The 14,664-nt window shown below is 32.5% G+C and overlaps 2 protein-coding genes across 2 annotated transcripts; one reads left to right on the top strand and one right to left on the bottom strand.

The window, feature by feature from the left end:
* Positions 1-2,375: 2,375 nt before the first annotated feature.
* On the top strand, positions 2,376-13,353 carry LOC139494631 (uncharacterized). The gene is made up of 4 exons (XM_071282790.1): positions 2,376-2,788; positions 9,037-9,272; positions 10,297-10,423; positions 11,470-13,353. The coding sequence occupies exons 1-4, from the start codon at positions 2,470-2,472 to the stop codon at positions 12,267-12,269; spliced, it is 1,482 nt and encodes a 493-aa protein (XP_071138891.1). The 5' UTR covers positions 2,376-2,469; the 3' UTR covers positions 12,270-13,353.
* LOC139496369 (uncharacterized) lies at positions 4,106-5,324 on the bottom strand. Its single transcript, XM_071284902.1, has 2 exons — positions 5,161-5,324; positions 4,106-4,885 (listed from the first exon to the last, which is right to left on the bottom strand). Exons 1-2 carry the CDS (start codon positions 5,303-5,305, stop codon positions 4,566-4,568), a joined length of 465 nt encoding a protein of 154 aa, XP_071141003.1. The 5' UTR covers positions 5,306-5,324; the 3' UTR covers positions 4,106-4,565.
* Positions 13,354-14,664: the final 1,311 nt, after the last annotated feature.

Genomic DNA, 14,664 nt, shown 5'->3' with positions numbered 1-14,664 from the left:
AACTGAATTTTAATGTGCGTATTGTTATTCTTTTACTTTTCTACATTGGCTAGAGGTATAGGGGGAGGGTTGAGATCTCATAAACATGTTTAACCCCGCCGCAATTTTGCGCCTCTGGCCTTTGTTAGTCTTGTATGATTTTAAATTTTAGTTTCTTGTGTATAATTCGGAGTTTAGTATGACGTCCATTATCACTGTACTATTATGCATATTTTAGGGGCCAGCTGAAGGACACCTACGGGTGCGGGAATTCTCGCTACATTGAAGACCCATTGGTTGCCTTCGGCTGTTGTTTGCTCTATGGTCGGGTGGTTGTCGCTTTGACATATTCACCATTTCCTTTCTCAATTTTACTTTGCACTTTTTACCAAGTTGCTTCAACTTATCCAGATTTCTGGTGACCCGTAACCAGTCGTTCCCATCTGGTACACCACGAGGCATCCAAGCTTGCACTTCTTTATTGACTGTTTCGGCTTTGAAATCCAGTCCTTCGCCAGTATAAGGATCACCATTCAGCGAAACTGACTCTGTTTCATTGAAGAATTGTATCAGTTCATCTGGTTTTTGAATAAATATTAGGAAACTTTCCCAAGGAAAATGGAGTGGAGTGTGGTAAAGTCCAATATCAAGGTGCTCCGTCACGAAGGAACTTGTACGTCACAATGCACATGACCGGAAACCCCACTTCGATGATAGAGTTCAACCCAACAAGAAGTACTAATATCTTGGTACCGCGAAGTCAAAGAAGTCAAGTGACTGATTTAGTGACTATAAACAGATAGTTAACAGGTTTGTAGCCATGAATATAAACGCCCATAACTGAAACACAACAGTACGGTAAAAAAAAAAGATCGGGAACTCGCGTTAGTTCCTGCAGACCTGGTTAAGGATAAACTAGTTTGTACACCCGAATAGTGTAAACTTCTTCTTCTCTCGATCTTTACACCCTTTAAAGGGTAACCATACTTTCGTATATCGAACAGTTCCACTACCCCAAAAAATGAAGAATAAATGAACAATCGTAACACAACAACATTATATAAACTATGTACATTTGTTAAGTCTTTATGTGTTTTTACAAGAGTGTTTACAGGTTTTATTTTAACTTTTTCATGGGAAATTTACAGTTTGTTTAAGACTTTAAAAAATGCAAAGTTAGAATTTTAATGATTTTTAAATTGAGCAGTTATTTATATATGAATGTAGGACAGAAAGTCACAGGACAAAAAGTCACAAACAAAAAGTCACGGACAAAAAGTCACAGGACAAAAAGTTACAATTCATTTTTTCTGATTATTTTCTTTGAATAAAAAACACTTATTTCTACAAAAATATTTTTGTACTTCTCTTTAACTATTGTATTTTAACAAAGATTATCAAATAATTGTTAAAAAAAAAACAAAATGTCAAAGTGACTTGGCACTTAAATGGCTTCATGGTGCCAAGAAAAACATCTTTTGCATGATTAAAATTAAATAAATCTTAATTCTTCAAGTATAATGACACATTTCCTAAACTTTAATATGAATATATGTATTTAAAAGTAAATATTTCAAGATATATTCGTATATATTAAAACAATTGTCAATAAATTATTTGTGACTTTTTGTCCTGTGACTTTTTGTCCTATCAAATTTGTGACTTTATGTCCTGTGACTTTTTGTAATGTGACTTTCTGTCCGTTTACCTTATATACATATATACATTTTGATCTATATTTAATGTGATAACATTTACAGATTAGGTCGCATATCCACTTTTTAGCTAATTTATAAAATGAAAAAAACAAATTATTTTTGGTCTTGAAAATGCTAGCCATTTACTTATTCTAGAGAACGAACATAATAATTTTATCCAAGTACTATGAACGTGAATATTATTTAAAAAAATATATCTATAATGTGGTCATGATAAATTTCTGTTACAAAACTTTGAATTTTTCGAAAAACTAAGGATTTTCTAAACCCAGGCATAGATTACCGTAAACGTATTCGATTTTAATAGACAATATTTTATAAGCACAAACATGGCAAGCCGTTGTGGAATTTATTCCCTATTTATTAATATTAATAAATCATTTATTAATATTAAATATTATTTTTTAATATTAATAAATCGAATATTTAATATTAATAAATATTTTTTAATATTAAAAAATAGTCATTTTTTAATATTAATAAATAGGTTTTATTTTCTAATATTAAAAAATCATTATTTAATATTAAATATTCGATTTATTAATATTAAAAAAATAATATTTAATATTAAAAAATAGATCCTATTTATTAATATAAAATATTCATTTTTTAATATTAATAAATCATTTTTTAATATTAAAAAATCATTTTCTAATATTAATAAATGGTCTTATTTTTTAATATTAAAAAATGAATATTTAATATTAATAAATACGTCACCTATGTCAGAGTTGTTTGTGTGCTTTGATATACGGTGAATATACGTTATTGCATGCTTGTAGCTGATATTGATCAATTGAAAGAAAAATTGACAAGAAAAATGGCGCGCGAAATTCAGACTGGCAGTAAAAGTGACTTGTTAAAGATATTTCAGGATTTTGATAGCCTTTCCACTCAAATTAACATTCCAGTGGCAGAAGTAGATCTTCTTTTGAGAGACGCTAATAGAAAATTTGTTGAAGTTAAGCCGCAATTAGACAACCCCACTGCTGAACGTATGACTGTGTTACTGGATGAGATGTCGAAAGCAGCAGAATCGTTACGATCATCCACATCTACAGTTCCCTATCGTGCAGAAAGACCTAAATCAGGTATGTGTGTTAGTGATTTTAAAGTACTAATTATTCGTGTTTTTAGATCAAACAGCTTTACATGGCTGTTTTACCCATTACAGGGCGGAAGGCACTCACTCGTCCGGTGTAGAAAAGGCGTCCCAGAAAAAAAAATTAAAATAGCCTTGCCAGACGTCATAATTATTTGGACTAGTATGGTACCTGCCAACTTTTCAAAATGCCCAAATGAGGTGGGTGTTACGTGCATTGACTGACTTGAGTTATCATTGATACATCCATAATTATAAATTAATTGAAAATTAAACTTCGAATTTTTGAAAAAAAAACTAAGGCTACTTCATGAATAGATTACCTTAGCCGTATGCTTTCGAGACGCGACGGCCAGACTTCCATGACGGCCCTAGGATGTGTCGGCCATGGGACATATCGGCCACACATTGTAAGACGTATCGTCTACACTTTTAATTTTTTTTATTGAGTTTATTACATAAAATATAATACTAAAAATAAGTATTTGTTCATAATAATAACATAAATATGATTGTGTAGTACTTTTTTTCTGTACAGAAGATTTTATTTATTCTTGTAAGAGTTATCTTTGCTTGATCATCATCGCTCGTGTTTACAACTTGTTGCGGCCATATTATGTAAGTATATTGATTATTTCTTCATTTTCAGTTGTAAACATTTTCTGAAGAATCATTTTTATTGTAATGTGATATAAAGGCATCATATTTTAAATGAATTTTAAACTGTAGGAATGTTGACTGTCGCTGTCAATGACGATATATAAATACAAGCACATGTTACAGATCTTTTTATTATATCTGTAAAAAATATATATTATTCTAAACTATAAAAATCTTCTCAATCTCAGTCTTGGTGAAATTAAAAACAGGACTCAGTGTAAAGGTTAACTCTAAGGAAGGCAATTCATCAAGTTCGAGTATTATTTGTCATGATCATCAGACACATTGTTTAATAATTCTGATTTTTTTTTCTTTCTTATAGTTTAGAGTCATTCTATTTGCTGAACATCTTTCCAAGACAGAGACTGCTGCAGAATTTTCCAATAACATAACAAATTACCCGTAAAATCTGACAGGAATGTGCACACGATTGGCTAATTACATGATAAAAGATGGCCAGTTTCATTTTTATCATACTGAATGTTATTTTTGCTTTGTTCATTGTGTTGAATTGTGTTGAATACTATTTGTTGACAATTTAAATGTTCTCATTTTTGTGCATTTGTATTATGGGCAATCATACCAATATACTCTAGCATAAGAAACAAAAGATGATATTTTTTTTTAATATATTTTATTTATTCATTCAGTCATACAGATAAACAAATAAACACCAAACATATAAACCTTCTTCATACATACAACATACACAAACCATTCATATATACATTTCGTTCATACATGTAGGACATTCATCTTATATACATTTTTTAAATTAACATTCTCGTACGTTTTCTCTCTTATGCTCTTGTCACTCATTCATTTATTCCACTACATACACATGTCTCCCAATATTCAAACATTTATATTCACACTCACACATATAACCTATATCATAAAGCACTAAAATACATAAACATGCAGTTATAAAAAGTCACAACATAAACATGCAGTTATAAAAGTCACAACTGAAACAAAAGCACTAAAACATACCAAAATGCACTATATTACGATCATGAACTCATTAAAGTTACTATTTTAACAAAGCACTAGTATACACATAATAAGCACAATCAATATGTTCATCAAGTCACTACAATTAACACTTAATCAGACTCGTAGTCGGAATCTTCAGAGTCAGACTCTGGGAGGGTCTCTGGTTGAGGAACAGGTGGTGCATACAGATGGCCTACGGAACGGAGAAAGTCGGATGTACGGATACTGTCTTCCTCGTACTGGTCCCACAGTGAAGTTAGACGACCTTGAAGCTGCTTGTATGTGTCTCGTTGGTATCGGCTGAGCTGCTGTTCACTTACAAGCTGCTGTGTGATGGACACGGTCTTGGCTTCCTGTTGGAAGGCTGGCACAATCTTGTAGAAATGGAGGTGGTTGTGGGCAGCCTTGCCATTGAAACGCCTATGCCACCCTAAAATAAACACAATAATTAGTAAAAATTTGAATAAAAACGAAACAATTTTAATGTGTCTAGTGACATTTATAAATAAATAAACACAATAAATAAACACAATAGATACCAAAAATTTAAATAAAAGCGAAATATGTTTTTAATGTGTAAAGTTATTGTAATTTCTCATTGGTGCTTGTTGAAAGTTACGAGAATTGTTGTCTCATCTTATTTTTTATTATCTTCTTATTTTGATTTTATTATTAACTATAAAATATATTACTAAGAATTAATACCTTCTACATCATTGTTTGTCCTCACTGAGAGCCGATGGACAGACCACTGTTGAACAGTCCAGACTGTGTTGTTGAACCAGGTACGTTGAAGGTATGTCATCAGCTGCTTGATCTGTGGTGAGGCTGTTGCAGTGGTTTGAAGCATCTCAGTAAAAGCTGGTCTGATGTGGAAAAAATTAAGATGAAAAATAATGTAAAAACAGTATAATTTATTTAAAAGTTATAATAACCATCTATAAGTATCAAAATAATTCATCTATAACATTAAAAAAAAAAAAAAACATGAACGATACGTTTTTACAAAGTAAGGCCGTTTTTGTACTATGGCCGTTTCATCTTTTCGGGGTATGGCCGTTTCATCCTATGGCCGTCATGTTAGTATGGCCGTTACGTCTTGCATCGAGCCGTATTTGGCATAACTTTTAGGAATTTTTGGTCCTCAATGCTCTTCAACTTCGTACTTTATTTGGCCTTTTAAAATTTGTTTTATTCGAGCGTCACTGATGAGTCTTTTGTAGACGAAACGCGCGTCTGGCGTAAATATAAAATTTTGGTCCTGGTATCTGTGATGAGTTTATTATAGTCCTACAAAAGCATAAAAGGGTCCTTCAAATACATTTTAATGTTGTTATTTTGGCTTATCCATACTTTTACAAGCCATTCATTGTAAAATTAATTTATTGTTTAAAATTGTTGATTAAATTTCCATTCGGGAGCCTCCATGGTGGTATCAGGAGGTACCCCCCCCCCCCCCAAAAAAAAAAGTGACAGTTGGCATTTATTGGGATGGTCCTTAATCTCGAGCAAGGGGTCATTTAATTTTACTGTTTTGTTTTATTTAAGCATGGGAAAATAATTTGTATTTAGAACAACTTTTCTCAAAGAGGGGTCCCATAATTTAAAATAATTAGAAGTTGCAAGTGTGTACTGTAGCTCATGACTCGTGTAGACAACAGCTCATTAAAATTGGACCCCTGTTGTGTTCACAGTAACTTATCGCTACACTGACAACAGGTACTGCCTAAATCCATGGTCAGAATTGGTAGATGTGGTATGAGTGCCACTATGAGGACAACTCTCCATCCACGTAACAATTTATAAAAGTAAACCATTATAAATAGGTAATCTTAGATGCATGATTTTTTTTATTAGTTGGTCTTTGGTTTTGAACTTTGTTCAGTAACTGTGAGTCCTCTAAGATCTGTACTACAGAGCTCCAGATAAGAATTCACAAATTGGGGTTTTTACCCACCATTTTTTTTATGTAATTGGATGATAAAGTTTTTCATTATCAATTCCAATTCACTTCTCAAGCAAATATAAAATTGCTTTTTTTCATCAACACAATATTGAATAGTTAGGCATGTTATAATCACATTACATGTATATCAACCCCAGATGTTTTTCCATCTTAAATATGTTTCTTTCTTATGTATATATATATTGCTAGCTATTTTATTGGGTTTATTGACTAACAAGCAAATTTTTGTACGTTTAATTTGTGTCCCGTTTTAAACGTTCTGCCAGTTTTGTATTTTCTCACACAACTTATTTAGACTGCAGCTGGTGTCACTAGTTGGACGAGTTGGACAGTAACTAATTCCCTTTATAGATCCCATATGGTAGTTTCCATATTTAAGATACATGTATACCCCAAAACCTTGACCAGGTTGATAGGATGGGTTTATGATGTAGACCACATTCAACTTAAATTTACTAATAATCATGATAATTCTGCATAGTGCCATACTCCAGTCTCCTGTCAAATAAATAAATGGCAATGTTATAATGCACTTGCCAATAATTAAGGCAACTATCTTAAGCATACAGAACAATTAGTCCAAAACAAAGAAAGTGTCACGCTGCATTGATATAAAAGAAAACATGATGTGTATCACAATGTGTATTCACTCTACAACTAAAATGAAAAAATAATATCTAAACTTATACTTGAATGTTTTGGTTTAATATAATTTACATAAATCTGGGTTAAGTTGTCGTTTATTTGACTTTTTGGTTTCCGATGCTTTCCAACTACATATGTCATAATTGATTTGACCTTTCACTTTTTCCAACTGATTTCGTTCTTGACGATACCCCATGTTTATCGTTCTTGCAATGTTCTCGTTAAGGTACGCAAACACGCTCATGTGTTGGATGGACGCCTCCTTAAAACACAAGCTGAGTCCTGTTATCATCATGATTTTCCCTCAGCTATCAAAAAGAAGCTGAAATCATGCTTCTATTCAATATTATTACAGGACATTTACTTTCGTTTTCATTCATTGTATGTTATGATAAATCCCAAACAATTTGAAAAAATATGACAACGTGAGTCATGACAAACGCTAATTGGATAAACGACTAGAAGATCGAAATGTTTTCATAAACAAGTGTACCTATTGAGCAAAGGAAAATTCCGATCAGGGACCCATTTCAGCTACTTGATGCAGGGCTCTATTTTTAGAACGAACAGGACATTTCCAATTATAAATATTGTAAAAATAGATTTACGCGATGACTGTTATCAGATAAGGGTAAATAACTTGAACGATGGTGAATAAAAGCGTTAAGAACTCATGGTTTTGGCATATAATTGGGTTTTTTAATTATTTGTATTGCGTGATCAAGCAAATACGTAGATTATCTGAAGCTCTGGTACTTGGATATATAAGTTTGTTATTAGGATGTATAAGTACCTGGCCACGTTCACTCTATGTACAAATGTATATCTATTTGTATCCTTCTGATTTAATAGATACATGTAAGCTTTTTCAACTAATTTTTATAGTTGGTTCTTACAAATGTATAATGTTCTGTTAGGCTTATTTAAATTATTCGATAGATTTTCATCCTGCCGTCCCTATGAAATCGTCTTGCTCTGGATTTTGTTTTCATTTTTGTTACTGGTTTCATATCAAATAAAATTTTAAAAATAAAATCATCCCACCCACCCCATTTTTTTCCAAATTTAAATCTGGATGAAAATCTAATTATTTTAGTTGGCCTTACAACACAATGTTAGGGGGATGGTGTGGTCCAGCTACATGCATCATCAGTGTTTACTATATGTACATGTATGTGTCTGTCCCTAGTCAGGAGTCAATGGTTGTTGTTTGCTGCTGTGTTACATATTTCTTTCTTGTTCATTTATTTGTACATTAATATAATTAGCCCATTAGTTTTCTCATTTGAATTGTTTTACTTATGTGATTTCGGGGCATTTTATAGCTGACATTCCCTATTCATTTCTTTTATACAGCAAAATGACCCCTTGTCTGGGGGATAGTCCCTCACTCAGAAAGTTGTTATCAAACTGGCTTAAGTGAGTTGAAGTCCATAATATACATTTTTGTACATGTCTATTTGATTTAAAAAACCCACATCAGGACAATAAAAGATATGAGTAGGCACCTATTTTCTTGTATTATTCTTGTTTATGGCTTGGCAGTTTAAAAATTTGTGTCTGTAGATCTTAGAAGATGTTCCTCAAATTCATTTACCAGTATTATTTTAGTGTTCTAAATTCTACAGCTGATTGCATTGAGTGTGTTGGTAAAAGTTATACCTGTGTTTAGCTTGCTTGCTAACTGAACCGCCAATGAACCGTGAAGCCATTATTAGGTTAGGTAACTACCCTTCTTTAAGAGTAGGCGTCTTGACAGGTGACCAATCTGTCTATCTGTTGGATTAGGCTTCTTGGAAGGAGGGAAGCATACCTTACCTAACAATGACTTCACGGTTCAGCTAGCAAGCAAGCTAAATAAAGATATTACTTTTACCTACACACTCAATGCATTATCGTCTAAAATATTTACAATTTTCTGACACTTTAATTTGATAACATAAACATGTAAAAAATTATTTTCATTCAAGGTAATCCAGGACGCCCTAAAGTTAGTATTACCAGAGAGGAGTTGGAGTTCATGTACCAGTCCAATTTTACAGGAGCACAAATGGCAGAACATTTTGGTTGCTGTAGGAAAGTAATTTACACTAAACTCAAGGAGCATGGACTGTCCATGGAAAACAGATTCTCCAATTTAACAGAGCAAGATCTAGATGAAGAAGTGAGAGAGTTAAAGGAGTCCCATCCTAATGCAGGATCTCAGGTAAGATATGTATGATATGAAATTTGATTCATTAGTGGAAAGTCGCATGTTATTAAAACTATATTTTTGAATGTACTAAGTAGATAGAAAACAGAGGATACCAAAAGTTGTTTTGCACAGTTAATTTTAGAATCTAAAAACCAATATAGTTCAAAGTATATGAAATGACATTGAATAAAGATTGCTTTTAACTTTTGCTATACAATTATGATACAATGTATGCGTGTTCAGTTTATACAAAATTTTACAATCTTGATGCATCTTTGGAATCACAAGTTTTTAAAAACGTTTTTTATGAGTCCAGGACTCATATGGAATCGGCTAAAAGTAGTGAGAACCCTGATACTTTTTGATGTCAACTAATGAATTTCATGATATAAATCATGTATATCTATGATCGAATTTTTGAGAAAAGAAATCTTCAATTACATTTATAATGATATATATTATTATTAAGATGTACCCAAAAAAATCATAAAAAAAGTAAAATAACAACTTGTTATTGTCAAAGTGACAATATGTTATCTATAAAGTTCAAAAAAATTAAATAAATGAAAAAAGAGAATTTAATGCCTATTTTAATACAATGGTCAGAAAAATAATAGCCTTTGAATGAGGTCAATACAGGATATATCGACCCAATGAAGCCAATTATAATCTTGTAGTCTACACAAAAGGCTATAATTAGGTGTACTGTATTATTATTTAACATATCAACTAGAACAGTGTAGAATGTAAAAACACATACATGTGTGTATATGTTGACATAAGATTAGAGCACGGTTCTATTTCAAACTCTGCCTTATACCTTTTTTAACAAAAATATTAATGCTGGTTTATGTAATTATTTTTGCATTTACATGTATATGTGGTAGCAGGCATTCTGTTATTCTTACTCTAGTCTGTGTCTATTACTTGAACTTTCTATGCTAGATCAGGATTGAAATTTTTCATGATCAAGTTGTTATTTTCTTAAATTGTAGCAAGATATGATAAATTATAGAAATACAAATGTATATTGCAGATACAATGTTACCTCAGAGCAGATGGCCAAGTTATACAACGGCAGCGAGTCAGGGCTAGTTTAAGAAGAGTTGATCCTGATGAAACTAGCGAAAGATGGTCAGCTGCAGAGCATAGAATAGTTTATAGTGTAGCGACACCAAATACCCTCTAGCATATGGATGGTCATATGAAACTTTTTAGGTATACAATGACATAAATGCTTTTGGTCTTAAGGGCTATTTTTGATGGGGAACTGTTTCATTCTCTGGATGTTATTTGTTTGTTATTAGATTATTAATTATGCACACACAGTAGCGGCGGTGGCCTTACGTTTTACCCTTATCCTTACATATGTTCCAAAATTGGTTTCCATGGTTTCCATTCTGTGACTTTAGTTTGCATCAACCAAATGTTATGAAAGTAATACCCAATGCTTATTTTTACCAACAAGCACAGATTTAGTTTGAATTTTAGTGACTTCACTTTTACTGTTCTAGAGTTATGCCCCTTAACAAATATTAGAATTGCTGAATTTTTTGTTTCTGTTCTCGAACTTGAGTTTGCTTGATCCAAATTAAATATTATGAAACTTATACACAATGCTTATTACAACAAAACTCAGATCAAGTGCAAAATTTGATACATGATACATGATACATGCAAGCGGGGCATCATTTTTGTCCCATGGATACATTCCCCATGGCCATTTATTGACACATATTTGTGTTCTACTACTTAAAAAGACAATTTGAATTGCATTAGTTGTCCTCATCAAATACAGTTAACAGTCTTAAACCGTGTCTTACTCTTAGACGAATGATAAGAAAAATCACAATTCACATAGTAAGGAATACAGACAAGAAATGATGGCCTCATTTATATTATACAAATACATTGTACTATTTTAAACATACGTTTGTAAATTGTAACAAAAACATGAAATACAGGTAAAAACAACCACCACTTATTTATATATCCTGGATTAGGACCGGCACATATAGCATGTATAGGATGTGGTGTTTTTTTTATAATTTAAATTGTGATAATACCCACTAACATTTCAGTGTGTGCACTCATGTGCAAATGTATGATTGATGTACATTCAATTACATGCAGATAAACATATGCTTTATGCAGAAACTCGAAGAAATGTTTTGGTAGTTAAACCATATATAATACACCATGAACAAAGATCTTATTTTCTCTTATTTTATTGTTTACAGATGGGGATTTGTGACCCATGGATGTATTGACGGATACAGCAGGTATATTACCTTTCTCCACTGTGGTACAAATAACACAGCATCGTCCGTTCTTGAACAGTTTGTTAAAGCTTGTACTACACTTGGTGTTCCGTCAAGAGTACGGTCTGACCATGGAGCTGAGAATACAAAGGTAGCATTATTTATGAACCTTATAAGAGGAAGAAGTAGCCATATTACTGGTCGTTCAGTCCACAATCAAAGGATCGAAAGAGTTTGGCGAGATATGCATAAGGAGGTGACGTCAGTTTTTAAAAAAGAGTTTTATGACATGGAAGATTCCCTAGAGGTGCAACTAGATCCTAGTAACAATATACATATATGGGCACTGCAGTACGTTTATATCCCTATTTTGAAGGATGAACTTGACAAGTTCCAGAGAGGATGGAATGCTCATGGTTTAAGGACAGCTCATCAAAAATCACCACGACAGCTTTGGGTTAGCGGTATGTTGAACAATATGGGGTCCTTACATACAGCACCATCAGAGGTATTTGGAAGAAGTTTAAGTTTAGAAGAGAGACTAGAAAATGGACTAGCCCAATTTGGTGTTTCTCTAGCAGATTTGGAAGTTGAAATTTTAGAGAACACTAACCAACAACAGGTGCAATTAACAGCAGAGCAAAAGACAAATTTAGATACTGAGCTTGAGAGATGTGTTTTGCGTAGGGAGAAGTTTGTGAAGTGTTTGAGTTTATTGACATCATTTGGATATTCACCATACACATGAATTCTAGTAACAATCAGGATTGTTGTAGTTGATATTTTGATGTTGATGTTGCAATTGTTGGTATTTTATTGTTAGAAATGTCTGCCAAAATTAAAATATATGTTTGTTTCCCCATCTCCAGATGAAAAATGAGTTTCTAGTCATGCATATAATATAATTAGTGTACATGTATATGATAGTAAAATTGTTTTTCTTTTTCTTTCTTACATAATTGATGTACAAATAATTTATAAAAAGTTTTGGGATTAAACAGTGCAGTTAGTAGGTACAGGTAGGTATGAACAGTTTGAATAAGTCAGGAGGCAGTAAAACTGAAATATATTTATTTTTTTGTTTTACATACATGTACAAATGTACATGTATATACTTCTTAATGCTATTGATTTAAATTACTGAAATTAATCGGGTCATTTTCACGGACTTTTTGCAGCATCACTTTAGATTATTAAAAAGCATTGCAAAAGTACACATCCAAATTATAGGAACGTCAGTGTGTAAATAAAAATCTTACAAACACATATTTGGTATAACTTAAAACCAGATTATCATTCCTATTTTAAAGTGAATAGATGTAAAACAAACATTGTATATATACAATTGCAAATACCTTTGGCTAGCCTAGCCCTAAAAGCTAGGTGAGATTTTTTTTTAGTTTTATCTTGGATTTCAATCACATGAAACTGTGCACTTGAAGTAAACCATTTTCAGTTCAAAATTGTGTACCTTGAGAATTTTATACACAAGCTTTTAATACACAATCATTTAAGGTAGGATTTTGAAGATGACATTTTCATGTTTTTAAGTCTGTTGGTTTACTGTCTTATTGTCAAAGAGCCTTTTCTTTTAATGATGTTCATACATTATTTATAAAAATACAATGTACATTAAAGTTTTGTAGATCAATGCATATGATTATGGTTCACCAAAAGAACTTTTTTCTTTTAAAAAGTAAATCAGGTTATAATATATTTGTTATTGTTAGTCTTCAATGCTGTTGTTCATGTACAGTAAGATATGACATTTACAAGTGGTGTGTTATCAAGTGTTACAATTTGTGTAAAATTGGTTGAATATTATGTGTGATCTGAAAATAAATTGATTGATTGATTGTTGATTGCTTAACGTCCAGTGGCAAATATTTCATGCATATTCAGGACGAGAACAAGTTCACAATAAATACAATAGGTAGGTTGTTGTAATAGAGGCCATCTAGGATGATGGTCGGGGAAATTTGGACTGCCACTGGAAAATGAGGGTATATTGGATAGGGACATAAATTTTGCCTTACATCAGGCCACCTACGGACCCCTCAAAGAGTTGTTGCAAGGGTTCTTAACGTGCAAAGAGCGTGGCATTCTCTTTACACGAGGCATCGGATTTAACGTCCCCTTCTGACGGACGTGACTGCGAACTTGATACATCCCGCACAGCCAAACGGACGCCCCACTTCAGCAAGCGTTTTACTGCCGGTCGGGAGAAGACCAAGTGACCATATTTCTATACCCCAGTCACCCTTGGGGTGTCTGAAAATAAAAGATTTTTAATATGAAAAAAGTGTTACTATGATCATACGTTGCTTCAACATTGATCAATTTTATCAATTTGCTGTATATAAAAATGAGGGAAGATGGTAGGATTGCCAATAAAAACAACTATTTGTCAAAGCTCAAGTGAAGTGGATTTAAGCAGTTGTTGGCAACTGTAAGCCCTTTAACAATGAGGAAAATGCATACTGTATGTAAAGTCTACTATAAAGGTAAAGTTTTCAAATAATTTGTGGTATAAATAAAACCCATTAATAAATCATTTACAATTGAAAGGTAGATATAGCATATATAAAGCATGTTTAGGAATGATTGTAAGGTGTACATGTATTTGTTCATTAGATCTTATACTCATTTTCGTGGATCATGCTCAGATTATATGATACTTGAGGTAAACCTTCATATTTAGAACTATCAACATAAAACAATGCAATGGCTACAAAGAACAAGGGAAAAATTGGAGTCTGTGCACCCTTGTGTAATGTCTCTTCTTTATTCAAGTCCCCACCTGAAAGAAGGAAAAATTTATTCAAGACCCCTTTCAAAAGAGTCAAAATTTCAATCCCCCTCACTTCAACATTTCTCAATAACTATTATCACTCAACAATATATTCCATCAGTAACAGACCAATAGCTCCAACTGGGGAATAAACGAAGATATGATGTGATTGCCAAGGAGAAAACTCTTCACAAGACACCAAATGACACAGAAATTAACAACTATAGGTCACTATTCGGCCTTATACAATGAGCAAATCACATACTAAATAGTCAGCTATAACAGGCTCCGAAACGACAAATGGTAGACAATTCAAACGAGAAAAAACTGTAAAGTGCCCTATACTAGGGCA

The sequence above is a fragment of the Mytilus edulis genome, chromosome 11 (genome assembly GCF_963676685.1).
Source record: "Mytilus edulis chromosome 11, xbMytEdul2.2, whole genome shotgun sequence".
NCBI classification, from domain to species: domain Eukaryota; kingdom Metazoa; phylum Mollusca; class Bivalvia; order Mytilida; family Mytilidae; genus Mytilus; species Mytilus edulis.
The sequence above is the reverse complement of the archived record's forward strand: the minus strand, read 5'-3'. Positions and strand labels throughout refer to the sequence as shown.

What these genes read in the sequence shown, in the direction of transcription:
- LOC139494631 (XM_071282790.1), top strand. Translation starts at nt 2,470, where the DNA reads ATGCTTGTAGCTGATATTGATCAATTGAAAGAAAAATTGACAAGAAAA. An exon ending in TGCAGAAAGACCTAAATCAG is followed by an intron (nt 2,789 to 9,036) that starts GTATGTGTGTTA and finishes TTTTCATTCAAG; the next exon opens with GTAATCCAGGACGCCCTAAA. An exon ending in ATCCTAATGCAGGATCTCAG is followed by an intron (nt 9,273 to 10,296) that starts GTAAGATATGTA and finishes TGTATATTGCAG; the next exon opens with ATACAATGTTACCTCAGAGC.
- LOC139496369 (XM_071284902.1), bottom strand. Translation starts at nt 5,305, where the DNA reads ATGCTTCAAACCACTGCAACAGCCTCACCACAGATCAAGCAGCTGATG. An exon ending in GACAAACAATGATGTAGAAG is followed by an intron (nt 4,886 to 5,160) that starts GTATTAATTCTT and finishes TGTTTATTTTAG; the next exon opens with GGTGGCATAGGCGTTTCAAT.